At 40.1% G+C, this 25,492-nt stretch overlaps 2 protein-coding genes across 3 annotated transcripts; both read right to left on the reverse strand.

The window, feature by feature from the left end:
• Positions 1-6,197: 6,197 nt before the first annotated feature.
• LOC124874085 (NACHT, LRR and PYD domains-containing protein 12-like) lies at positions 6,198-11,442 on the reverse strand. Of its 2 annotated transcripts, XM_047375290.1 has the most exons (9): positions 11,363-11,442; positions 9,700-11,266; positions 9,447-9,608; positions 8,333-8,506; positions 8,061-8,234; positions 7,797-7,970; positions 7,239-7,412; positions 6,977-7,144; positions 6,198-6,863 (listed from the first exon to the last, which is right to left on the reverse strand). In XM_047375290.1, exons 2-9 carry the CDS (start codon positions 11,253-11,255, stop codon positions 6,794-6,796), a joined length of 2,652 nt encoding a protein of 883 aa, XP_047231246.1. In that variant the 5' UTR covers positions 11,256-11,266; positions 11,363-11,442; the 3' UTR covers positions 6,198-6,793. The 2 variants fall into 2 exon arrangements, with proteins under 2 accessions (XP_047231246.1, XP_047231256.1); XM_047375300.1 differs by lacking the exon at positions 7,797-7,970.
• An 11,308-nt stretch (positions 11,443-22,750) lies between these two features.
• Positions 22,751-24,925, reverse strand: trh (thyrotropin-releasing hormone). Its single transcript, XM_047373511.1, has 3 exons — positions 24,773-24,925; positions 24,304-24,516; positions 22,751-23,865 (listed from the first exon to the last, which is right to left on the reverse strand). Exons 2-3 carry the CDS (start codon positions 24,494-24,496, stop codon positions 23,249-23,251), a joined length of 810 nt encoding a protein of 269 aa, XP_047229467.1. The 5' UTR covers positions 24,497-24,516; positions 24,773-24,925; the 3' UTR covers positions 22,751-23,248.
• Between the last annotated feature and the right edge of the window lie 567 nt (positions 24,926-25,492).

The raw sequence follows: 25,492 nt of genomic DNA on the forward strand, positions 1-25,492 counted from the left end.
TTCAAGCCAACACAGTTATTAATTTTTTTTTCATTTCCAAGCCGACTCAATTAAATGGATTATTTGCTGTGGTATTTTGTCGACACATAAAACAAAACCAATACATCCTCTCCATGTACATTGTGCAGGTCCTGCTTAGGTAACCATGTTATCTTGGACCTACAGAGGTTGGACCTACAGTACCTTGCGAAAGTACTCGGCCCCCTTGAACTGGTCAACCTCTTGCCACATTTCAGGCTTCAAACATAAAGATATGAAATTCAAATTTTTTGTGAAGAATCAACAACAAGTGGGACACAATCGTGAAGTGGAATGAAATTTATTGGATGTGTCAAACTTTTTTTACAAATAAAAAACCCACCCTTTGCTGCAATTACAGCTGCAAGTCGCTTGGGGTATGTCTCTCAGTTTTGCACAGACTGAAACTCTTGCCTATTCATCCTTGCAAAACAGTTCAAGCTCAGTGAGGTTGGATGGAGAGCGTTCGTGAACAGCAGTCTTCAGCTCTTTCCACAGATTCTCGATTGGATTCAGGTCTGGACTTTGACTTGGCCATTCCAACACCTGGATACGTTTATTTGTGAACCATTTCATTGTAGATTTGGGACCCTTTGTGGGGTTCCTTGAGACGACATTGTTGTAAATAAGCGCCGTTTAACTAAACAATCTGAACTGAAACTGTCTGTGTAGTTATGCTACTATAGGCTTAGGCTGTTGGAGGACATAATGACCACTTTCACCCTCTTTGCTACATTCTCACACTACTCTCTAATCTTGCATTATTTGCTGTTATTTCAGTTTTTAACTTTATGTTCTCACCAGAGACAAAAACACACTGGACAATTGTTACACAGCTTTAAAGGACTCATATCATGCTGTTACCAGGGCTGCTCTGGGTTTTTCGGATCATTATCTAATCCATCTCATCCCAACCTACAGACAGAAACTAAGAGCTTCCAAACCCCAGGTTCACACTGTTAAGAAGTGGACTGAGGAATCAAAGCAGATGCTACAGGCCTGCTTTGAATGCACAGACTGGACTGTTTTTGAAACCTCAGCCACTGACTTAAACCAACTAACGGATGTGGTGACATCATACATCAGTTTCTGTGAGGACATGTGTGTGCAGACCAAGACCTTCTGCACCTTTGGGAACAATAAGCCATGGTTTACTCCACACCTCAGGAATCTGCGCAGGGAAAAGGAAGAAGCTCACAGCAGTGGAGATTGGGCGCGGTACAAGCAGGCCAGGAACAGACTAACAAAGGAGATCAAAGCAGCTAAGAGAAGCTACAGTGAGAAGCTTAAGAACAGCCTTTCTACTGGTGACACTTCAGCTGTATGGACTTGTCTGAGAAACCTGACTGCCTACAAGAGCCCCTCCACCCATCCTGAACAGAGTCGTCTCCTGGCCAACCGTCTGAATGGCTTCCACTGCAGACATGACAAGAAGTCATTCACACCTCAAATCATCCCCTCTACATCCCATTCAGGAACAAATTCCTCCCATAAAGCAACCAACCCCCCACCATCAGATCCTCTGTCTGCACTAAAGATCTCCGAGGAAGAGGTAAACAGGCTCTTTCAGCGCATGAAAACAAAGAAAGCTGGAGGACCTGATAACGTCTCCCCATCATGCCTGAAAGCCTGTGCACATCAACTTGCTCCGATCCACACAAGGATCTTCAACAAGTCACTGGAGAAATGTGAAGTCCCCTCCTGCCTCAAACGATCCACCATCATCCTGGTTCCCAAGAAACCCACCATCCTAGGATTAAATGACTACAGGCCTGTAGCCCTGATGTCTGTGGTCATGAAATCCTTTGAGCGGCTGGTGTTGAAGCACCTGAAAGACATCACAGGCCCCCTGCTGGACCCCCTGCAATTTGCTTACCGAGCAAACAGGTCGGCAGATGATGCTGTTAACTTAGGTCTACACTTCATCCTGCAACACCTCGACCACCCAGGGACGTACGCCAGGATCCTGTTTGTAGACTTCAGCTCGGCCTTCAACACTATCATACCAGACATCTTCCACCAGAAGCTCACCCAGCTCAACGTCCCAGCCTCCACCTGTCAGTGGATCAACAGCTTCCTGACAGACCGACAGCAGCAGGTGAGACTGGGGAGCATCTTCTCCCGATCCAGATCAATAAGTACTGGTGCCCCCCAGGGGTGTGTTCTATCCCCACTCCTCTTCTCCCTCTATAAAAATGACTGCACCTCATCGGACTCGTCCGTGAAACTCCTTAAGTTTGCAGACGACACCACTGTCATTGGACTGATCCAGGACGGTGATGAGTCTGCATACAGACAACAGGTGGATCGGCTGGTACACAGGTGCGGTCAGAACTACCTTGAACTGAACCCTCAACAACACTGTATCGGCCGTGGACCACTTCAGGTTCTTAGGAACCACCATCTCTGAGGACCTGAGATGGTCTTCACACATAGACACTGTTCGAAAGAAGGCCCAGCAGAGACTGTACTTCCTGAGGCAACTCAAAAAGTTCAACCTTCCACAGGAGCTTCTGGTCATCTTCTACACTGCCATCATTCAATCTGTCCTGTCTTCATCCATCTCAGTGTGGTTTGGCTCATCCACAAAACAGGACAGGTGCAGACTGCAACGAATAATCAGGACTGCAGAGAGAATCATCAGGGCTGACCTTCCCTCCATCCAGGACTTATACAGGTCTAGGGTCAGGAAAAGAGCTGCTAAAATCTCTGCAGACCCCACACACCCTGCACATAAACTGTTCAGAGCTTTACCTTCAGGCCGCCGCTACAGAGCACTGTTCACTAAAACCAGCCGCCACAGAAACAGTTTCTTCCCCCAGGCTGTTTCTCTGTTGAACATTAAATAGAGTACAAAACAACAGCATACTGATGTTGCAAATGCACCTTTTTATTATATATTTGTATATTGTACATTGTAAATTTGTATATTCTGTAATGCAAAAACAGAACAAAAGAGCAAAGTGTATCGGAGTCAAATTCCTTGTTTGTATGTACAAACTTGGCAATAAAGCTGATTCTGATTCTCTTTTTTCTCTTCCTAGAAGCAACACCTGGCCTGACTCTGTCTACCTGTGACACCTTTCTGGAGAGGGGCATCGTCCATGCTTCTGCTGGCAATAACTTAATGCTCACCTTCTACAGATGATCCACACAGCCCTGTCTTTTAGTGTTTAACCCTTTCTCTCTCCTAGACATGGCGATTGACTGAGCTTAACTGTGATTAACTCTATGTGCTCTCTTTCAGACTCTAACCTTGAAAACTGGCTCAGAGTTGATCTGTTCTTTCTTTCTAGATGAAACAACTAAAGGAGCTACATCCATTAACATTTACTTTTCCTTCCCATAGAAAGTACTCCTGGATCAGTGCTTCTGTGTTCTTTTTGTGTCTCTGCTCTGTTCTCTCAAACCCCGAGTCGGTTGTGGCAGATGGCCGCTCACACTGAACCTGGTTCTGCTGGAGGTTTCTTCCTGTTAAAAGGGAGTTTTTCCTCTCCACTGTCGCTACATGCATGCTCAGTATGAGGGATTGCTGCAAAGTCAACGCCAGTGACTGTCCACTGTCTCTACATGCTCATCCAGGAGGAGTGAATGCTACAAGTCACTGACTGGATGCAATCTGCTGGGTTTCCTTAGATAGAAAAACTTTTTATCCAATTTGAATAAATAACTAACTCCGACTGCACTGTTCAATTGTTAGGATTAATTGGAATATATGTACCTGACTTTTGTGAAGTGCCTTGAGACAACATGTGTTCTGAATTGGTGCTATATAAATAAAACTGAATTGAATAGATTTGGCTTTATGTTTTGGATCATTGTCTTGTTGGAAGATAAATCTCTGTCCCAGTCTCAGGTCTCTTGCAGACTCCAACAGGTTTTCTTCCAGAATGGTCCTGTATTTGGCCCCATCCATCTTCCCATCAATTTTGACTATCTTCCCTGTCCCTCCTGACAAAAAGCAGGCCCAAACCATGATGCTGCCACCACCATGTTTGACAGTGGAGATGGTGTGTTCAGGGTGATGAGCTGTGTTGCTTTTACCCCAAACATATCATTTTGCATTGTGGCCAAACAGTTGGATTTTGGTTTCATCTGACCAGAGCACCTTCTTCCACATGTTTGGTGTGTCTCCCAGGTGGCTTGTGGCAAACTTTAAACAAGACTTTTTATGGATATCTTTGAGAAATGGCTTTCTTCTTGCCACTCTTCCATAAAGGCCAGATTTGTGCAGTGTATGACTGATTGATGTCCTATGGACAGACTCTCCCACCTCAGCTGTAGATCTCTGCAGTTCATCCAGAGTGATCATGGGCCTCTTGGCTGCATCTCTGATCAGTCTTCTCCTTGTTCCAGATGAAAGTTTAGAGGGACGGCCAGGTCTTGTTAGATTTGCAGTGGTCTGATACTCCTTCCATTTAAATATGATTGCTTGCAAAGTGCTTCTTGGGATGTTTAAAGCTTGGGAAATATTTTTGTATCCAAATCCGGCTTTAAACATCTCAACAATAGTATCTCGGACCTGCCTGGTGTGTTCCTTGGTCTTCATGATGCTCTCTGAGCTTTGAACAGAACCCCGAGACTATCACAGAGCAGGTGCATTTATACAGAGACTTGATTACACACAGGTGGATTCTATTCATCATCATCAGTCATTTGGGACAACATTGGATCATTCAGAGATCCTCACTGAACGTCTGGAGTGAGTTTGCTGCTCTGAAAGTAAAGAGGCTGAATAATATTGCACGCCCCACTTTTCAGTTTATTTGTTAAAAACATTTCACACATTCAATAAATTTCATTCCACTTCACAATTGTGTCCCACTTGTTGTTGATTCTTCACAAAAAAATTTGAATTTTATATCTTTATGTTTGAAGCCTGAAATGTGGCAAGAGGTTGACCAGTTCAAGGGGGGCGAATACTTTTGCAAGGTACTGTATATCAGGGCTATCAGAGCCCCAATTTAGTTGATAACGTTTTCTTAATGTGGAATTCTCTTCAAATTAATTGCTGGATTTGACTAAATTCCTCAATGTGAGATTTTTCTAGTGCAATAAAAGGGGAAATCAATTTGCTTTGCTACGCATCTTTAGAAGGTAAGGTAAGGTAAGTTTATTTATATAGCGCTTTTCAGTAACGAGACACTCAAAGTGCTGTACATACAATTACAATACAATCACAAAGCAAATGAACAGATACAGACACAGAAAAACAAATCAAACGAGAGGTAATTTAAAAAAGTAAAATAAAATAAAGAGAATAGAATGATGGACAAGAAAATGAAAGGAAAATTGGACTGAAAATGTAATTAATAATGTTTAGATGGCACAGTCAAAGGCCACTCTAAACAAATAAGTTTTTAATCTTGATTTAAAGCAATTTAGGGTTTCGGCACTTTTACAGTTTTCTGGCAGTTTATTCCAGATTAGTGGAGCATAAGAACTAAAAGCTGCTTTTCCATGTTTGGTTCTGGTTCTGGATATGCAGAGTAGATTTGAGCCAGAAGACCTGAGAGGTCTGGGTGGTTGATACACTGACAAGTCTAATGTATTTTGGTGCTAAGCCATTCAGTGATTTATAGACTAACAGAAGTATTTTAAAGTCTATTTTCTGAGCTACAGGGAGCCAGACTTTAGAACCGGGGTGATGTGCTCCACTTTCTTAGTTCTAGTGAGGACGCGGGCAGCAGCGTTCTGGATCAACTGCAGCTGTCTGATTGACTTTTTAGGAAGACCTGTGAAGACACCATTGCAGTAATCAATTCTACTAAATATGAACGCATGAATTAGTTTTTCAAGGTCCTGCTGAGACATTAGTCCTTTAATCCTGAAGATGTTTTTTAGGTGATAGAAGGCCGACATTGTTACTACCTTTATGTGCTTCTGAAGGTTCAGGTCTGAGTCCATCACTACACCCAGGTTTCGAGCCTGACTGGTGGTTTCTAGCTGTATTAACTGAAGCTGTGTGCTAACTTTTAAACACTTTTCCTTTGGTCCAAAGATTATTACTTCAGTTTTGTTTTGATGTTCTGTTTTTTGTTTTGATACATGGGGTGCCAATATGTGTGAAATAAGCATTAGTATTGATAGTGGTGTAAAAAAGTATTTGCCCTTTAAATATTTCTTCTTGTCACAATGATGTTTATATCAGATAAAGATAGCTTGAGTGAATGAAAAAAGCAATTTAAAAATGATTTTATTTATTAAATAAAAACGCTCTCCAAACCAACCTGCCTCAATGTGAAAAGTAATCACCCACCTTGTTAAATCATAAATTAACTGTAATTAAACTTTTTTTTTTTTTTTGGTAAGCTTAGCTCAGTTTCATTAGCCACACCCAGGCCTGATTCCTGCTAGCCCTGCACAGTCAGCAAATCAGTTAAATAAAACCTGTCTGACAACATGAAGTAGGCTAAACGATCTCAAAGCAACAAATCATGGTCGGGTCTAGACATTCAAAAACAGACACTGATATCTATCTATCTGGGACTCCGGATAACAACAGCCAGAGCTATTAACCACAAATGGAGAAAACATGGAACAATGGTGAACCTTCTCAGTAGTGATCAATCCACCAAAAATTACTCAAAAAAGTGCACTGATGACTCATCCAGGAGAAGACGAAAGAACCCAGAGCCACATCTAAAGGACTGCAGGATATGTCTCAGATATGGTCAGTGCTCATGATTCAACTAGAAGGAAGAGACTGGGCAGAAACAGCTTCATTACAGATGTCTTCTGTTTTCGTATCGAGGGACTCAATGACTGTACCTACTCAGTATCTTATGTTATGACATTTCTCAAACATTTCAAAAACATCTTCACTGAAGTCGTTATACTTCAGGCTGAAAGAAGGAGAACAAAAGAAGCAGTTAGATTTTCATAACACACAAACAATTAAAAACCTTGAAAATATTGAGTTTGCTTATAGTTTATGACTAAAGTGAATCAAGCTTACTTCAACTCCTCCATGCTGACTTTTTCCTTCATAACTTGGACAATCGCAGGTACGGCAGCATCAGTAAGACAGTTGTTTCTCAGCTCCAGACGTTTCAGGGTATTATTGTCTCTAAGAGCAGCACACAGGTCTTCAACACAAGCATCCGTCAGTTCAGTCATTTCCACGCTGTGTTACAGGGGAGCAGTTTTAAACAGAGTGCAGGAGGTGTTAGGAGGTTTAAACAAATTAAGAGGGCTTAGTTTCCTCCTCATCAACTCACTTTAGTTCCTCCAACAAGCAGCTTGGATGTGCAACAACATCCCAGAGATATTTAACCCCTTTGTCTCCCACGCTGTTGATGTCCAAATGCAGAGACTTGATTTGACATGTCCCATTTTTCAGTACTGATCCCAGGTCATTGAAAACTGCTGGGGTTAACTCACATCGTGTCAAGCTGTAGGAACGATCAGAGTACAGAGCAGGGCTGTTTAATGAATATTTACACAGAGTGTATAAAACATCACATATTTCTTTTTCCTCACAGTCTTACATTAAATCAGACTATAAACGTTCCTGTTTTAGGTCAGTTTGAATTACCAAAATGATTTCTGTTTGCTAAATGCCAGAATAACTAAGAGTGGTAACTTTGTTATTGTTTTCTTCAAAGTCAAATAGCCGCAACATCTCAAACACACACCTTTCTTGTATGACAGTACAAAAAAAAACAAGAGAAATCAGCCAAGATATCAGGAAGAGGATTTCTGCTTTCATCTGTATCAAAATATGTAAGAAAGACTGACTTAAAAAAAAACGTAATTAGCTTGGCAGATGACTTTACCGAAGGATTTCTATGGGGCAGCTGGGTCTTTTTAGGCCTTGGCAAAGCAGCAGCGCCCCCTCCTGTCCCAAATCATTCAATGACAGATCAAGCTCTGTCAGAGAGCAGTGTTCAGACATGAAGACCTCCTTCAAGTCGGAGCAGCATGCACCTGTTAAACCGCTACCAAACAATCTACAACACAAAGCTTTTTTAAAATCTAATCACTCTTGGTAACAAAAAGTAAAGGAGACGACTGTGGTTTTATGACTGAAACAGACTTACCCGAGGCTCTGCAGTTTACAAAGTGGCTGTCGCAGGGCTTTGCATAAAGCTTGCACCCCACTGTCACCAATCATGTTGTCCTTAAAGTCAATTCTTCTCAGCTTTGACTCACCAGAATACAAAGATGCAGCAAAAGCCTCCATGGATGCTGCCGTCAAGTCACAGTTTGGAATCCTGTTATAAGAAAATTCAGAAAATTGTACAAACCGTCAAGTGGATCATTTGACCAAGTATGGACATATAACAATGTACAACACTAATTCAGTACTTACTCGAGCTCCTCTAGTTTGCAGTTTGGACTATGCATTGCTTCACACAGTTTTGTGAAGCCCTGATCGCCGATCTGATTAAACATCATTTGTAAAATCCGGAGTTGGGAGGTTTCCGAGGTCAGCACAGAAGCCAGGTCGCCACAGCAGGCCGCAGTCAGTTCACAGACACTGAGACTGCAAATTTCAAAAACCAACAAGTCCGGTTAGGTTGCTTTTTTCCCCTGAGATTTATTTATTTTTTGTTTTGCTTTTTAGTCACATTTGTTTCAGATCAAACTAATTTTAATATCAACATAACCTGAGTAAATACAAACAGCAATCGATCCTTTTTTAAAAACTGATTGTCCCTTAAACCTAAGATCTGATTGTGCCACTCGGCAACAATTGCCACCGAGCGTCTGTGATAACTACAGATTAATCTTTCACATCACTGTGGAGGAATCTTCTCCCACTCTTCTTTAAAACAATTGTTTTAATTCAGCCACACTGCAGGTTTTCATGAACAGCGTTATATTTATACTTTAGCTAGGCAACTTAAAAATCTTTGTTTTGTATATTGTTTGCTTGAGTCAGAGGTAGACTTGCTGGGTCTCTTTGGATCATTGTCCTGCTGCATAACCCAAGTGCGCAACTGTAAGAGAACAGCCCCAGACCATCACTCTGCTACTACCATGTTTGACTGTATGAATTTTTTTTTCTGTTTTGGCAAATGTGACATAGGCCCTTTTGTTATTTTTGGTCAGCAGTGGTCTTAACTTTAGACAGTATATTTTCTAACTGTTGAATCATGAGCACTGAGCTTGACGGAGGCCTGTAGTGCTTTAGTGTCTTATCCATCTGTGGATAACGGCTCTTACTGTTTTTCTATTCATGAATTCATAGATCACGAACTTTAGATCGGAGTAAAAACTTTTCCATTTAAAAAATAAAATCAGAATTTGAAAACTGTGTTTTTTGTTTACTCAAGATAACTTTGTCTGATATACAATTTTTGATGGTCTAAAACTATTAAATGTGACAGAAAAAAAGTGTGAAATTTGTGAGGGGTGCAAATAATCACAGAACTGCATTACCAGAAAGAAAAAAATATTTACACTTAAGGGTTCAGTCTTACTTTAGTCTGTGCAGCTCGGTCTTGCCTAGTCCTGTGCAGAGAATTTGTAACTTTTCATCTCCGAGGTTGGAATGAGAGAGATCCAGCTCCCTGGTGACTCCCAGGCTGACAGCTGAAGCCAGCAGAGGAACCGATTCTTTATAAATGGAGCAGTTTGACAAGCTGGAGGAGACGGCATTGCATTTTATATGATGCTGAACACACAAAGTGATAAATCCTTTATGTTTTTTTTTTTTAAACACACGCTTCTTACATCACAGTGTGCAACAGACTCACAGATGGAGCCAGGACCTCCATTGTCTCTCGTAACACACTTGTTCTGGACACACTCAACGTTTCCCTTTTACCCAGACATGTGATGACGTAATTCAGAGCGACACAGTCCTGGAGCCTCAGGTTTTCATGTAAGACGCGCGGGTGTGCGGGAGGGGTGAGGATCTCCTTTACCAAACTCTCATTTTGGGATTGATGCAGCAAATGGAAACATCTGTAGTGCTCAGATTTGTTGTACTCTCTCAGTGTTTTCTCTGAGCTGCTTTTAAACCAGCTTTTAAAACCTTTGATTTGATCAGAGCTGAACATTCCCAGTAAGTCCTCCAACAATCTGTACTGGGCTGGCTCTGAGAGCCCTGACATAAAGAAATCTAGTAACTTTGCTCCACCTTTGTGATTATCCAGCATCTTCTCCACGTCATCATATGTCGACACGTCCAAAAAGAAAGCTACAGCCAAGACAAACTCCTGTATCAGTTGGGAGTGGAAGGAGAACTCCTCTTCACCTTGTACTGTCAAGAAACTGTCCACAGCGGTAAGGTTTTGTTGAAAACCAAAGGAATCAATGGCGTGTTTAGAACAGCTTGAATGCTGGTTGTGGAGGCAGTGAGAGGCCATTCTGCCAAGAGCCAACACCAACCCTCTACTGCAGGCTTTGCTCAGTGAGAGAGTCTGAATCAGGAGGACCAGAATATGTACAAACAGCTGAGATAGAGTCTCAGGAAGTTTGGTATCTGAATCAATGAGCCACTTGTAAATAGAGCAGACTGTCCAACAGAACTTAGGAGCTGCACAGAAATCATAAAATCCCAGAGTTCTTTCCATGTGCAGAAATGCTTTGTTGGCTGCAGCGTGGTCAGTAAAGAAGTTGTTAAAGTAGACCTGTCTTTGCTGCTTCTGAAAGCCCAGCATCTCTAGCTGAGTCCCTTTGAGAAACTTCACGTTATCTGTGGGCCTGGTTACAACTAGAAAGGCAGCTCCTTTCAGCAGGGCTCCGTCAAGCAGACTGGCCAATAAACAGGACACAGAGGCCGGCTGGTTCAGGTCAGAGGTCAGGGTGTGGACTGAGGGGTCCAGGCTGTGCTTGTACTCATCCAGACCATCAAATACAAACAACACACCTTCAGGCTTCTCTGCAACCAGGCACATTGACTCGGGGGGGATTTGATGGTGACCTTGTTGGATTAAGGTTTCCAAACAGAGTTCACCTGCAGAAGAACCCATTTCTTTGAACTGGAAATTGAAAACATATGAGAAGTTTTGAAGGCATTCTCCTTTAGCCCAGTCCGCAACAAGCTTGTGCAGAGCAGTGCTTTTACCCGATCCTTCTGGACCAACCACTACAACAGTTCGGATCTCACCACACAGAGCGGTTCGGATGGCATCATCTAGGCAGCGCAGGTTGTCCTTCTGAGTTTTAGCGGTGACAGGTACGTACTTCCCGCTGTTAATGACGCTGGCAGGAGATTGTCCACCGAGAATCGTTGCGGTGTCCTCTGCCTTCAGGATGCGAGTCAGCACATCAACTTTCTCCATTATGTTCCCCTCTGAAGAGTATCCAGAAACAACCACACAGTTAAAACACAGTACATTCAGCTTGAAGAAAGAGCCAACGTGCCTTCGCTGTGTGCAAGAAAAGGTACCTGCATTTTGTTTTTTTTAAAGTTCTGTTTTTCTACTTCTTCTTCTTCTTCTTCTACTGGAGTTTAATGGCGGTTGGCAAAAACCTGAAGGTGTGCATTACCGCCACCACTGGTATGGAGTGTGGTTCATCATGGAGTAATATCTGTCATATATAATCAAATTCTAATAAATAATTTTGTTCTTTTTAGAAATCGTATAATAATTTGTATATGTCTATTATGCAAAACGTTTCTTTAATCCTTTCAGATTCTCTCTTCATACATCTTCTTTCTAGCTCATATTTCTGACACTAAAATAACATGTTCAATTGTTTCATCCATCCCACAGTGATCACATTTTGCTATATTATGTTTATGTATTTTAAAAAGTGTATAGTTAAGTCCTGTATGTCCTAATCTTAATCTTGTTATTATTCTTTCCTCCTTTCTGCTCCTTCTTCAAGGTCTTATTTCATCTACTGCCTTTTTAATCCCATAAAACCATCTTTCTTTACTTTCTCCATCCCACTTTTTCTGCCATTCCTTCTTCAGTTTTTGTTTGATGATGCTCTTTGCCTCTGATTTACTTAAATGTACTGTAAAATTGTTTTTAAAAATAAAATGTTTTTGTGTTGCCTCCTTAGCCATCCTATCTGCCATCTCATGTCTTTTAACTCCAATATGTGCTGGGACCCATGAAAATACTATTGATAAACCAAATCATTTGTAGTCTGAATAAAGTATGTTGTATTTCTAATAAAATGTCTGGCCTGCTGTCTGAATGGTTATGTTTTAAACTCAATAATACCGAGCTTGAATCTGAACAAATTATTGTTTTTAAAGGTTTTATTCTTCCACCCACTGTACTGATAATAGTATTGCTAACATTTCTCCTGTGTATACTGATAAACCATTTGTGATTCGTTTTCGTACTTTCATTTGAAATTCTGGGTACTACGAATGCTATTCCTATTTTACCATTTGTTTTTGATGCATCTGTATAAATCTTAAGGAATAGATAATAATTATTAACATATTTCTTCTACTGTATTTGAATCTAATATGAATGTCCTTTTCTTTTTTCCCCATTAATGACATATTTACCTTTATTTCTGGTAAAATCCAGGGTGGTACAACAGATCGAGGCAGTATCGGACTTATTAATATATTTTTTACTTGAAATTCTTCTGTTATCTTTCTAATAATCCTTCCAAATCTTCTTGTATCTTTTTTTCTTTTTCCCAACATGGCTTCAAGGTGATCAGGGTCATTGCCTTGTAAATTTAACCAATAATTTATTTTTATTTGTGTACTCCATAGATCTAATGTATTTCTGCCATTTCTACTTCGAGTGCTGTTGTTGGGGTTGTTATGAAGGCACCTGTACAAAGCCTCAATGCTTGATGTTGTATAATGTCTAATTTTTCCAGATGTGTCTTTGCTGCTGAACCATATATAATACTTCCATAATCTATATTTAATCTGATCAATCCTATGTAAATTTGTTTTAAGGCTTCCCTATATGCTCCCCAGTCACTGCCAGCCAAACATCTCATAATATTTAATTCTTTCTTACATTTATCTGTCACTTTCTGTACATGTATATTCCATAAGATTTTCTCATCAAACCATATTTCTAGAAACTTTATACTTTTTACTTGTTCTAAGTCTTGATTATATAACTTTCATTTTATTTCCTCTCTTATTTTTTTCCATTCATCTTACTTCAGCTTAATTGGCAAATCTCAAATATTTAAAACTTTAACTTCAACTTCGACAATTAACTGATTAGACATATTTTCCTTAGTTTACCATTAGTTCTGTGTTTTTGAATTGTTAATTGGTTTCACTCCTGTTTACCACTGCCTAGCCCGCACCTCTTTCTTGTTTCTCCTAATTACCTGGTCTTGTTTTTCATTGGTTCTCCCTGCATTTCCTGTTTGCATTAATATTCCTTAGTTGCCTTTGTTCCCTGCGGTGTCCTGGGTCGTACTTATCTCTGTGTCCTGGTCGAAACTGGTCTTGTGTCCTATGTCCTGGCCTGGTTCTGGTTTCCCTGCCTGGTCCGTGAGTGAGAACAATAAATCTTGGACTTACCATTATTCATCTGACTCCTGGCGTCTCCTTCATTCACTTTGGTCCTACCCACAAACCGCACAACATAACAAAGGCCTTTTAAAGAGCATCAGGCCCACAGCATCACGGATGCTTCACCAGTACTTTTCCACATATTCATCATCTTTCACATCACACCCAAAAGGAGTGGTTGTTGTCCAAAAGTTCAATCTAGTCTCATCTGACCAAGGCACACGGTTTAAGTCCCAGGAGTTTAGGAAACTCCACAGTTTACTTTTGTAATGTGATGAAGGACAAATTGCTTTTTTCCCAGCTTCCCCCCCTTAAAAAAAGAAAAGAGCGAAAAACCAAGACTGGTTGGCATGTGGATAGCCCCTTACAGTTATGGACACTTGGTGACCCCAAGATGCTGTAGTTGTCTAGCAGTGACCTTTGTAGATTGCTTAGTCTCCCTTACTTCCTCTTGACAATGCACCAAGACAAGATTAAGTCGAGGTCCTTTCCAACATAATGCCCAGTGACTAAAACAAATGGGTCTCTGTTCAATTCCACATTTATACTCCAGAGAAACTCAGAGTCATATATTACTTACCAGACATTCATAGAAACTCAACTTTAGAAAAAATAAACAAACTACAGGGGTTACATTCAGTTCAGTAAGTGTGGAGAGTGTTGTGAACATGCAGGTAGGTGGTATGTGTCAAGAAGCATCCATATACAGGGGTTGGACAATGAAACTGAAACATCTGTCATTTTAGTGTGGGAGGTTTCATGGGTAAATTGGACCAGCCTGGTAGCCAGTCTTCATTGATTGCACATTGCACCAGTAAGAGCAGAGTGTGAAGGTTCAATTAGCATGGTAAGAACACAGTTTTGCTCAAAATATTGAAATGCACACAACATTATGGGTGACATACCAGAGTTCAAAAGAGGACAAATTGTTGGTGCACGTCTTGCTGGCGCATCTGTGACCAAGACAGCAAGTCTTTGTGATGTATCAAGAGCCACGGTATCCAGGGTAATGTTAACATACCACCAAGAAGGATGAACCACATCCAACAGGATTAACTGTGGACGCAAGAGGAAGCTGTCTGAAAGGGATGTTCGGGTGCTAACCCGGATTGTATCCAAAAAACATAAAACCATGGCTGCCCAAATCACGGCAGAATTAAATGTGCACCTCAACTCATGCCAATGCCAAACGTCGGTTTCAATGGTACAAGGAGCACAAATCTTGGGCCGTGGACAATGTGAAACATGTATTGTTCTCTGATGAGTCCACCTTTACTGTTTTCCCCACATCCTGGAGAGTTACGGTGTGGAGAAGCCCCAAAGAAGCGTACCACCCAGACTGTTGCATGCCCAGAGTGAAGCATGGGGGTGGATCAGTGATGGTTTGGGCTGCCATATCATGGCATTCCCTTGGCCCAATACTTGTGCTAGATGGGCGCGTCACTGCCAAGGACTACCAAACAATTCTTGAGGACCATGTGCATCCAATGGTTCAAACATTGTATCCTGAAGGCGGGGCCGTGTATCAGGATGACATTGCACCAATACACACAGCAAGACTGGTGAAAGATTGGTTTGATGAACATGAAAGTGAAGTTGAACATCTCCCATTGCCTGCACAGTCACCACATCTAAATATTATTGAGCCACTTTGGGGTGTTTTGGAGGAGCGAGTCAGGAAACGTTTTCCTCCACCAGTATCACGTAGTGACCTGGACACTATCCTGCAAGAAGAATGGCTTAAAATCCCTCTGACCACTGTGCAGGACTTGTATATGTCATTCCGAAGACGAATTGACGCTGTATTGGCCGCAAAAGGAGGCTCTACACCATACTAATAAATTATTGTGGTCCAAAACCAGGTGTTTCAGTTTGTCCAACCCCTGTACATGCTATCTCTGAAGGTTTGTGGGCAGAACTCTCATTGGAGCCAGAAACTTGAAGACATTCCTGCTCAGTGTGCTGAGTTGTCAAAGTCATCTAAAACATCTGCCCTGAATAAAATTGCGCTTCAGGCTGAAAGAAGTGAGCATAAAAATAATCATTCAATTGTTGGTACATTCAAATACTAATCTCTAAAAACATGAAGTTAATCGATAGTTTATTACTGATAAAAGTGAATCCGGGTTACTTCAACTTCTCCATGTTGTTTTTCATTTCATTTCATTGCATTCGTCATTTCAGTCATTACTACCCTATGATACAGGGGAGCAGATCTAAACAGAGTGCACTGTTAGGACGTTTATAAAATAAAGAGGACTTAGTTTCCTCCTCATTAACTCACTTCAGTTCCTGCAACAAGCAGCTTGGATTTGCAGAAGCATCCTAGAGATATTTTGCAGACAACACCACTGTTGTGGGACTAATCTCCCACTATGATGAGACAGCCTATAGGGGGGAGGTCTCATACCTGGAGGACTGGTGCCCGGAGAACCACCTTCTGCTGAACATTAGTAAAACAAAGGGACTGACTATAGACTTCAGCAAGAAGCAGCAGAAGAACTACCATCCACTTCTGATCAGCGGCGCAGAGGTGTAAAGAGTGGACACTTTCAAATACTTGGGAGTGACCATCTCACAGGATTCATCTTGGACTAATCATGTTAACACCACTGTAAAGAAGGCCAGACAGCGACTCTACCTCCTCAGTCCACTAACAGACGTTCAGCTCCCACTCAATGTGATTTTTCACCTTCACCATCGAGAGCATCTTGTATGAGTATTACCACCTGGATGGGAAATTGCGCTAAACAGGACTTCTTGGCCTTTAAAAGAGTGGTCCATTCAGCCGAGCTGACCATCAGAAACACCCTCCCCAACGTGCAGGACATTTATACTAAGTGTTGCAGGTTAAGATCCAAGAAGATTCGTAAACAGCCCAGTCACCTCTTCTTCCTGTTCCCATCAGGCTGAGAAAGAGTTTTTACCCACAAGCCATTGATTTGCTCAATTTGGAGCCCTAAATTGGACTATTCTGGACATTCACATTTCTGTTGTTTTAACTTGCACTACTCAACGCACCGTATTGTCATATTTGAAATACTATACCCCTGTGTAAATACTACTTTCATTAGAAATCTATATTTTTACATTTTTATATTTTTAGATATATATTTCTTATTTTTATTTTGTGTGCCACTACTGTCCTTTTTGTTTGCTTTTAGTAGCAGGCACCACGATATATTTCATTGTACATTGTAGTGTAAATAACTGTGCATTTGATAAATACAACTGATCTAATTCCAAATATTTAACGCCTTGGTTTAAACTCGTAACATTATGAAAATGAAGTAATGACAGCTCCTCTTCCACAAAACAAGCAATTTCTTCCAAGTCCACGTAGTTCTTTCTTCAAAACAGACACAGTTGTTTGCAGAATCGTTTCAAAGTCCAGAAACTGGTAATAATTTGGTGCTGATGTGCTAAAAGATTAAGAATGTCCTTATTTGTGAAACCAATACAAAAGTATAACTTCACAAGATGCTCAACATTCCTCATCTTAACTCATGGAAGACTGTGCATTTTTGTTACTTTATTCTCGTAATATTACGACTTTGTTCTTGTAATCAGAGTTTATTCTCATAATTTTAAGACTTTATTCTCGTCAAAAAAAGATCTCTTAGCCTGGCCTAATACTCCATCATAACCCTAGGCTTTTTCAAGGGCTGCCATGCATATTCAGCTCTTGGCAAAGCAGCAGCGCTCCCTTCTGTCTTTATGTATTCATGACAGATCAAGCTCTGACAGAGCAGTGTTCAGACAAGAATACCTCCGTCAAATAGGAGCAGCATCCACCTGTGAAATGCTCTTTCAATAAGTCTAAGACACAGAAAAAATAAAATTCAGTTCAGTTTGTTTAAATAAAGCTGATTCAAAACAAAATGTTGCCGTAAGAACTTTACTCGCAAATCCAATTCATATATAGAAATAAATCTATATTGAATTCAGACAAATACTATTAAAAGTTCATGTTATGAAACACTGAAATCAGCTAAAATTCTCTATCTAAGTATATCCAGCTGATTGTACCGAGTTACTGACTTTGCAGCAGCCTCTCCTCTTGAACCACCAAGAGTCGACTGTGGAAAGGAAAACACCCTTTAAAAAGGAAGAAACCACCAGCAGAACCTGGCTTAGTGTGAAGATATTGGCACAATAGATTTGTCGATGGCCCACTCCAGGAATATATAACAGCTCAACAGAAGCACCAGACCAGGTGTTACCTCTATGAAGAGCAAAAACATAGAGAGAACATAAAGTTAATGATCACAAACTGTGAATAATGAACAATTGGGGGATCGTTGGAGAAAGAAGCAGAGTATGTCACAATACTGGTACAAGTGTTTGAGTTTTGATTTTTCTTGTTTGTTTTTTGACTAATTTTGTGCTGTTAAGTTCCTTGGGTTTAGCTTTCTTCAGTAATTTCCTTATGCTTATCGTTGTTAGGTGTTCTCTTCATAGTTCATTCTTGTGTTTTTTGTACTTGTAGATTATTCTGTTAGTTCTTTGTCAGTTCTTTGGGTTTCTCTGTGTTTTTGCTCTATTCCATCTGGTTAATCAGTTCTTCCTTCCTCAGTTGCTCTGCCTTCTCTCTGCCTCAGCTGCAACTCTGATGAGCACATTTGGGTTGCCTGTCATTTCTCTACCCCTGACTCAGTATATACTCACCAATTCTCTTTTGTTCTCCACTGGATCCTTACACTACCACGCCTGTTTTTTCCTATTTGGTCCTGTTGATGCTCCACCCTCAGTATTCCCCGTGCCAGACTGTAAGTCTTTGTTTTCCTTTGTTATATGTTATACACTACCGGTCAAAGGTTTCAGATACAATTTTTCACTTAATGGGTCTCTTTATTTCCATCACTATTTACATTGTAGATTCTCACCAAAGGCAACACAACTGTGAATGAACACACATGGAAGTATATAGTAAACAAAAAGTGTGAAATAACTCTAAACATCTTTACATTTTATATTTTTACAAAATAGCCCCCCTTTGCATTGAGAGATGACCAAAGGTTAATATTTCAGTCATAACAGCAAAATGCGGCTACTTTAAGGAATCTTAAATATAAAACATATTTAAAGTTATTTTATAATTTTTTGCTTGCTACATAATTTCATATGTGTTTATTCACAGTTTTGATGCCTTCAGTGAGAATTTACGTGCAATGTAAATAGACATAAATATAAAGAAAACCAGTAAAAAAAAAACGTGTGTCTAAAACGTTTGACTGGTAGTGTATATATATTAAACATTTTTCCACTCACCATGCTGCTCCCAAGTACCTGTCTGCAACTTAGTCCAGTTCTTGCCTCACAAAACATACGCAGTTCCATGAAGACATTTTATTTTATTTTTCTCATTTACTTTATCTTGCTTTTACTTGCTCTCTATGATTACCAGTTTGATTCAGTCTAGCTTACCAGTGCATCTCTACACATTTAAATGACTTTTGATAATTTGTCTTACAGCAAATGAAAATCCATGTTCATGTTCAGTTCCTTTTTGCATCAATATGTGCATCTAGATGGCAAAGCCGGATGAGACCAGCCTGTGGCTCTGCTGGGGTGTTAAGTTAGTCCAGGTTGCTAATAGCCGTCTTCAGCTGTTCTGCATTGTCAGGTCTGGTGTCTCGGCTTTTTCTCTTGACAAAACTGCATAGTTTATGTGTGGAACCAGTAGAGCAAAATAATACTGTGGCCGTTTATTATAACTCTTGGCAGTGTGGGCAGGTGCTAGGTCCTGCTGGAAAATGAAAATCAGCATCTTCATAAAGCTTGTCAGCAGAGGGAAGGAGGAAGTGCTTTATCACTTCCTGGTCGAAAGCTGCTCTGAGGTGGACTTGATAAAACAGTGGACTAACTCCAGTACATGCTAAATCACCCCTGACTGTAACTTTACACTGGACCTCTTGCGGCTTGGACTTGGTTTTTCTCCACTCTTAGTTTCTAGAAAATTGATTTTGAAATGACATGCAACATTTTCTTTATTCGGAAAAGGGAACTTTAGAGCACTGAACTAGAGTTCAGTCCTTTTTCCCCTTATCTGTGAAGACGCCTTTAACCCTGTCTATGGTTAAGGAGTGGCTTACCACAAGGAAGGGAGTCTATTGTTCTGGATAAATCTGTGTGTGGTGGCTCTGACTTCAGCTGCAGTCTGTTGTTAACCTCCCTGGTAAAATTCCTTCAAACATGCAGTTACACCTGTTGCTTGTGAACGTTTTTCAACCACACATTTGCCTTGTTCTAAATGTTTTAATAATATGCATCATTTAGCTTCTTCGGCAGTATCCTTTAATAGCTTAGCCTCCTTGTGGAGGGTATCGATGACTGTCAGGTTGCCAACTGTCCTGTCCAGTCAGAGGCCCTTTTGTTTTGTGGTTTTGCAGGCCATAATAGGAATAGAATATTGGAAATATTTTTTTTTATCAGTCCTAATTAGAAAGAAACTGAAGGTTGGGTTTTTGTTAGCTGTAAGCAGTAATCATCAAAATTAACAGAAATATCTGAAATATATTCCTCTGTTCAATAAATCTATAAATTACCTGAGTTTGATTCTTGATATGCAACATGGACATTGACATAACCATTTGATATTTTTACCTGCTGAGATGCACCTTTACATTTCAAATTAAACTGAGGTGGGAAGGAGAGGGACATTGGTCATTTAAAATGGCGACTGAGGAAGATTAAATAAACCACATTTTGGAAATGTGCAACTACTTTTCTGGGATTGAATTACCTCAGAAATAAACCGTTTGTGGAAATAAAATATTGGAGACAACTTTAACATTTCCATTGTTAGTAATTTACTGGAACAAGATTCACAAATCTTGAACTAGAGGTGTTTGAGTTCCTTTATTGATCTGTTTCCTTCCTGTTGTTTTTGTTCTTTAGTTGCTGTCTTTTTAGTTAATTTATTGTACATTTGGTTCTAGGTTATTCTTTTGTTTAGATATTTCTGTTACTTTCCCAAACTTCTCTGTGCCTTCTCATCTGTGTTAATTAACCCTCCTTCAGTAGCTCTGGCTTCTCCCTGCCTGTCCTACACTTCCTAGCAAGTTTTCTGGTTCTGTCTTCATTAAAATGTTTCTATTCACCATGCGGCTCCCAAGCTCCTGTTTGCATTTAGGTCCTGGAAAAAACAGCACTTCCTGACATCACAAGCATTTCCAAAATATGTTTGTGGCTGCTTTTTCCTTTAAAGTGCGACTCATTCTGTTAGGTGGATATGTCTTGAAAGAAGGAAGCACTATGATTGAAACGTACTGATACTTCTTTTAGCAAGTGAAAAGGCATTCATAAATTGATTACAACCAGAGCCACTAACAGGGGAAAGGGGGTGGAAATGTGTAAAGCATTGTTTGAGTAAAAAACAACTTTTTTAGGCAGCATTTGGAGAAAATAGTTCACATAGAACAGCATTGTTAAGTTGTACTCATACTTTGACTCTAAATGCAGTGCCAAAATAATAATAATAACAACAATTATAATGAAGCAAGAGTGTTTGTTTTTGAAATCAACTGGGCTGTTACATTTTGCCAAACTTTACATTTTCCAGCGAATGTGTTTAGAGCCAGAAGAGGGGATGGCCAGATAAAGGGACAACTCAACATAACTGCAGTTAACAATTATCTCTGAGCAGAGGTTTTGGTTTTATTGCCCTTGATGTAAATGTCCTGGGTCTGATACCTGGTCTTGGGCCAGTTGCTGCATGTTTTTCCTTTCTCTCGCCATTCTCTTTTCTATCTAATTACTGTTCAGTAAAAAATTAAAAGAAAACAGTATGTAAAGCGACCTGGGTGTTTTCTTTTCACTGCTGAAAGCAGCACACGAGAAAATTCCTCGAATTGTGTGAGTTGACAGCTAGTTTTAAGGGTTTACCATATGTGTTTGTATGTGGATGGATGGATGGATGGATGGATGGATGGATGGATGGATGGATGGATGGATAGATGAATGGATGGGTATGGTGTTGCTTGGAGCCAGAGGCAACAATCTTTTTACTGTGAAATTCCACTTAAATGTGATGCAGTTTTTCAGTCATGTCTATTAGGACCTTCTACCCTGTAGATTAGCGATATTTTACAGTTAGTTTTATGTTTTACAGCATATCTGTCTTCAGTGCTTGAAAACCCAGGATTGTCATGATGATTTCCATACTTTGTCAAACTGCTGAGGGAGCTCAACAAGCCTGGAGCTGTTTTTACTTTCAGTGTTACCAGTTGACTGTACACACAGCAGTCTTTCAAGTTTTAGCTGGTGACAGTGTGATAATTTACATAAACATGAGCTTTTCCAAGTATAGGGAATGTTTTACATTTCACCTTGTGAGAACAGAATCCGAAAGTTCATATCCAACTTTAGTTTAGTGCCAGTGCTAAAGTTAAACTTGCTAGCAAGCTGGGCTTCTAAGCTAGACAGTTCTTGCTAATGATACATCCGAGCTGTTGTCAGGGAAACATGTAATTTGCAGCCTTGTTGGCTGCAAATTACAAATTTAAATGTTTTGTATCCAGTTTTAACTGGTTTAGTTTAGTAACAGCACTAACGCTAAAGTTTAACTTGCTAGCATGCCTGACTTTTGAATTCTTGAAGCAGTCGTCAAGAAAACAAGACACGTTAGCTGTGGTCACCATGTAAAATATTTATATACCTTTTATTTAAAAGTAGATTTAGACGTTTATTACTATTTCAGTAAAGTTTTATTCCTCAATCAGAAACCAGTTGTTATTTTTCGATTCTATTTAACATAAAGAATAAAGCAGATGATCAAAATTATCTCCAAATGTGTTAAATTTAACTAATTAAGTAGGATAATTTTACTTTTGGCTGCTGAATTTACGCAACTCCTACTCATAGATATTAATTGAAACCAATCAAACTAAAATCAAAATAAAATGTGTACAAATTGTTACACCAGTTTAACTGGTGTAATTTTACCAGTTAGTTTTTCATTGTGCTGGAGAAGTGTGAAAGTGTATGAGAATTCAGTGAAACATTTAGTTTGAATCTTCTGATGCTTTATGATTTATTTGCATATTGAGGACTACATGCATCTGCTGGTTAGGCTATGATGGAAGGATTCCAATTAAAGAGTGGGCACTTGACATCATCCCTCTGTTATTAGTCTGCATTAATGATGCTTGAACAGATTGTGGCAGGCTGAACACTGTGGAATTGAGACAGCATATATAGGTTCAAAATAAATGCACTGCTGCACACACCTCACATTTTGCTCCTTACTGCTTATCAGAAGCATCCTTATTGAACTTCATTCATGAGGTAATGTAAAAGAATTATGAGTGACACACTTAATTTGCAGTAGAATTCTTTATATCTTACATAAGTAGAAAATAAAACACAAATCAATCAGTCAAGACATTTATTGGATGCAAGCAAGGCAGTTTTCATTATTTCTGGAATCAGGTATGTGCCAAAGATGTGTTACCTCACAGAGGCAACATTGCTGATGCCAGTAAATATAACCCTACGATTTAAATAAGCCATAAATATTCTAGTGAACATAATGAACCCTAACATAACTGAAAAAATATCAGATGTCGATTAGCATACCCCTTCTTTCTAAATCTGTATTTACAGCAAAGTTCAAAGATTTGGAGAATAATTACGCACAAGCGCTCCAAAGAGTTTCAGATTAATACTATGCGTTAATGTTACAAACTGTGTGCCAAAGAAAAAATGGCTCAGAAGGTTAAATAATTAAAATATTTTTCCACTTTTCGTATTTCATTCTGATCACTTGGTTTATATATGCGTTGGTTCATAATAAGGCAGAACAGCTGTTTATTTTTCCTACTCTCCTTCCTCCAAATCTTCCTTTGGTGCAAACCTTTTTCCCGGGTGTTGTCTCTTCTCTTCGGCGTGACTTTTGTTGATGTTTTCCAGAAAGTCGAGCAGCAGACTGGTCTTACTGCAGCTGTCAGGGTCCAAAACATCACACGGACTGCTGGTGCTTAATTCCGGACTGGAGTTATCCCAAAAGCGTTTTCCTGGGTGCTGACGCTTTTCCAGCTCGGACATATCTTCCACTCCGTCCTCAGTCCAGTCTGCTTCGCCGTCCTCATCGTCGAGAAAACGCTTACCCGGGTGTTGGCGCTTGCTGTGCAGTACCAGGTAACGCTTGCCCGGGTGCTGGCGCTTGGAAAGTTCATTGAGCAGCGCGATAGGGCTGTCAGGAATGTGTCCCGCGGTGGAGCGTTTCCCTGGATGCTGCCTCTTCTGGAACTCCATGAAGGAATGAATTTCATCTTCGCGTTTGCCGGGGTGCTGTCTCTTTTGCACATCCCAGAACTGCTCGTCGTCGCCCCCTTCTCTTCTGCCTGGATGCTGCCGCTTCTCCAGATCCTCGAAGTACCTCTTACCGGGATGCTGTCTTTTTGTCACCCATTCCGGCTGTGAGAAAATCCCATCTGGAAAAAAAAAAAGGTTTGAAGACCTCTTTAGTACATTTCTAACACCAACTGAGTCTACTCTGACCTGCAGAGACTGCTGCAAAAATGGTTTTACAGTTAGTCTGCGGCGTGCGTAAACTACGCACAAAATAACATTTTACGGTCCGTGTTTGTTGCGCAAAATGATAAATATTGGTGGATTCCTTAACTCCATTGGTCTCTATCTCACTAAATATAAAATGCCCAACATCATTTCATAATTTTTCAGGATATTTTTTTAAAGAGAAAAAAATCACTCCCAGGACAAATTCAGGACAGCTACATTTATGGTAATAGAAAATAATCTTTAACACCAGATTAAAACAAGTAAATATGCACTTTGACGCACTGAGTCGCACTGTTCTACTTCAAAGTCGCTTTTGTATTTTGCTAATAAAAAATATACCCCTTACACACCATTTCTGCCGTCTTCATCCTGCAGCTTTTTGAGAATGGACCGTAACAGGAGGCTCTGTGCTTTCTGCAGCATGATGTTGTCTATGGTGGTACTTCGGTCCATCTCATCCTCAGCAGGAAGACCCTGTCCGTCAGACACCGCCAAGCTGCAGATCACAAAAGATGCCAGGACGAAGAGGCATGTCGACTTCATGGCTTTTTTTTTGCCCGCAACTAGGGAAGAATCACATTTAAAGTTTTATTAGCGATCATGCTTCATTTATGAAGAGCAGCTACGGTAAAGGTTAGTAATACACAATTGAAATTATACGAATTTTATTAATATTACTTTCAGAAGCAAAGAAAACTGATTTAAAACTGCAAGGTGCACAATAAGCCTGCTGCATCCAGGTGAGATGAACCATAAACCCAAATCTGGATGACATTTTCTGATTGTTTAAGGATTTTCTCAGAAAAGCGCCAGACTCACCTGAAAAGTATCAAAGTTCTCCTCGTCCCCACCCTGAGGCGCCGCTGGCAGTGATGATAATGGTTTCTCTGAGCTCTCGGTGATCCTTAAGGCCAGATCCTGAAGGTATATGAGCTGACAACTTCTTCGGCTCTGCTTTTATACTTTTATTCACTGTCGTCACACAATCCCTGGAGTAATTTTTCAGGATCCCTCGTCCCCACTGATGTCACCAAGTCGTGCGCAACTGGGTTTGGTGAATGATCGCCAAGGACCTCTTCCCAGTTTGGCTTTTGAAAATCAAAGATAACTCTTGCACTAAGGGAGATGGGTTATTATGGGTTTTATTAAAAAATAGAGGCTTTTATATATTGATTTTACGAAATTGGATACTTTTGTTTCATTTAATCAGATTTTATTTATCTAGTTTGTCTCCTCCCATCAGACTTTCATCTTTTCATTTTTGTTCATCTTAAGTAATCTAAAGGTCTCCCATGACTGCAGTGAGATGACTATATATATATATATATATATATATATATATATATATATATATATATATATATTCAATATATTCATCAAACCCCCCCAAGTCAGAGGAAATAGAAGGCTGAGCAAAACCCAGCTGCCTCTTTAGCACACAGAATGCCCTTTTTAGTCACGATGCAGCACTGCTGAATGCGCCAGAGTCAGGGTCTGCAAGTTTTAAATGGGTAAGTGGAAGCAAGGTATGCTAAAGCA

Source organism: Girardinichthys multiradiatus, chromosome 1 (assembly GCF_021462225.1).
Source record: "Girardinichthys multiradiatus isolate DD_20200921_A chromosome 1, DD_fGirMul_XY1, whole genome shotgun sequence".
In the NCBI taxonomy this organism is placed as follows: domain Eukaryota; kingdom Metazoa; phylum Chordata; class Actinopteri; order Cyprinodontiformes; family Goodeidae; genus Girardinichthys; species Girardinichthys multiradiatus.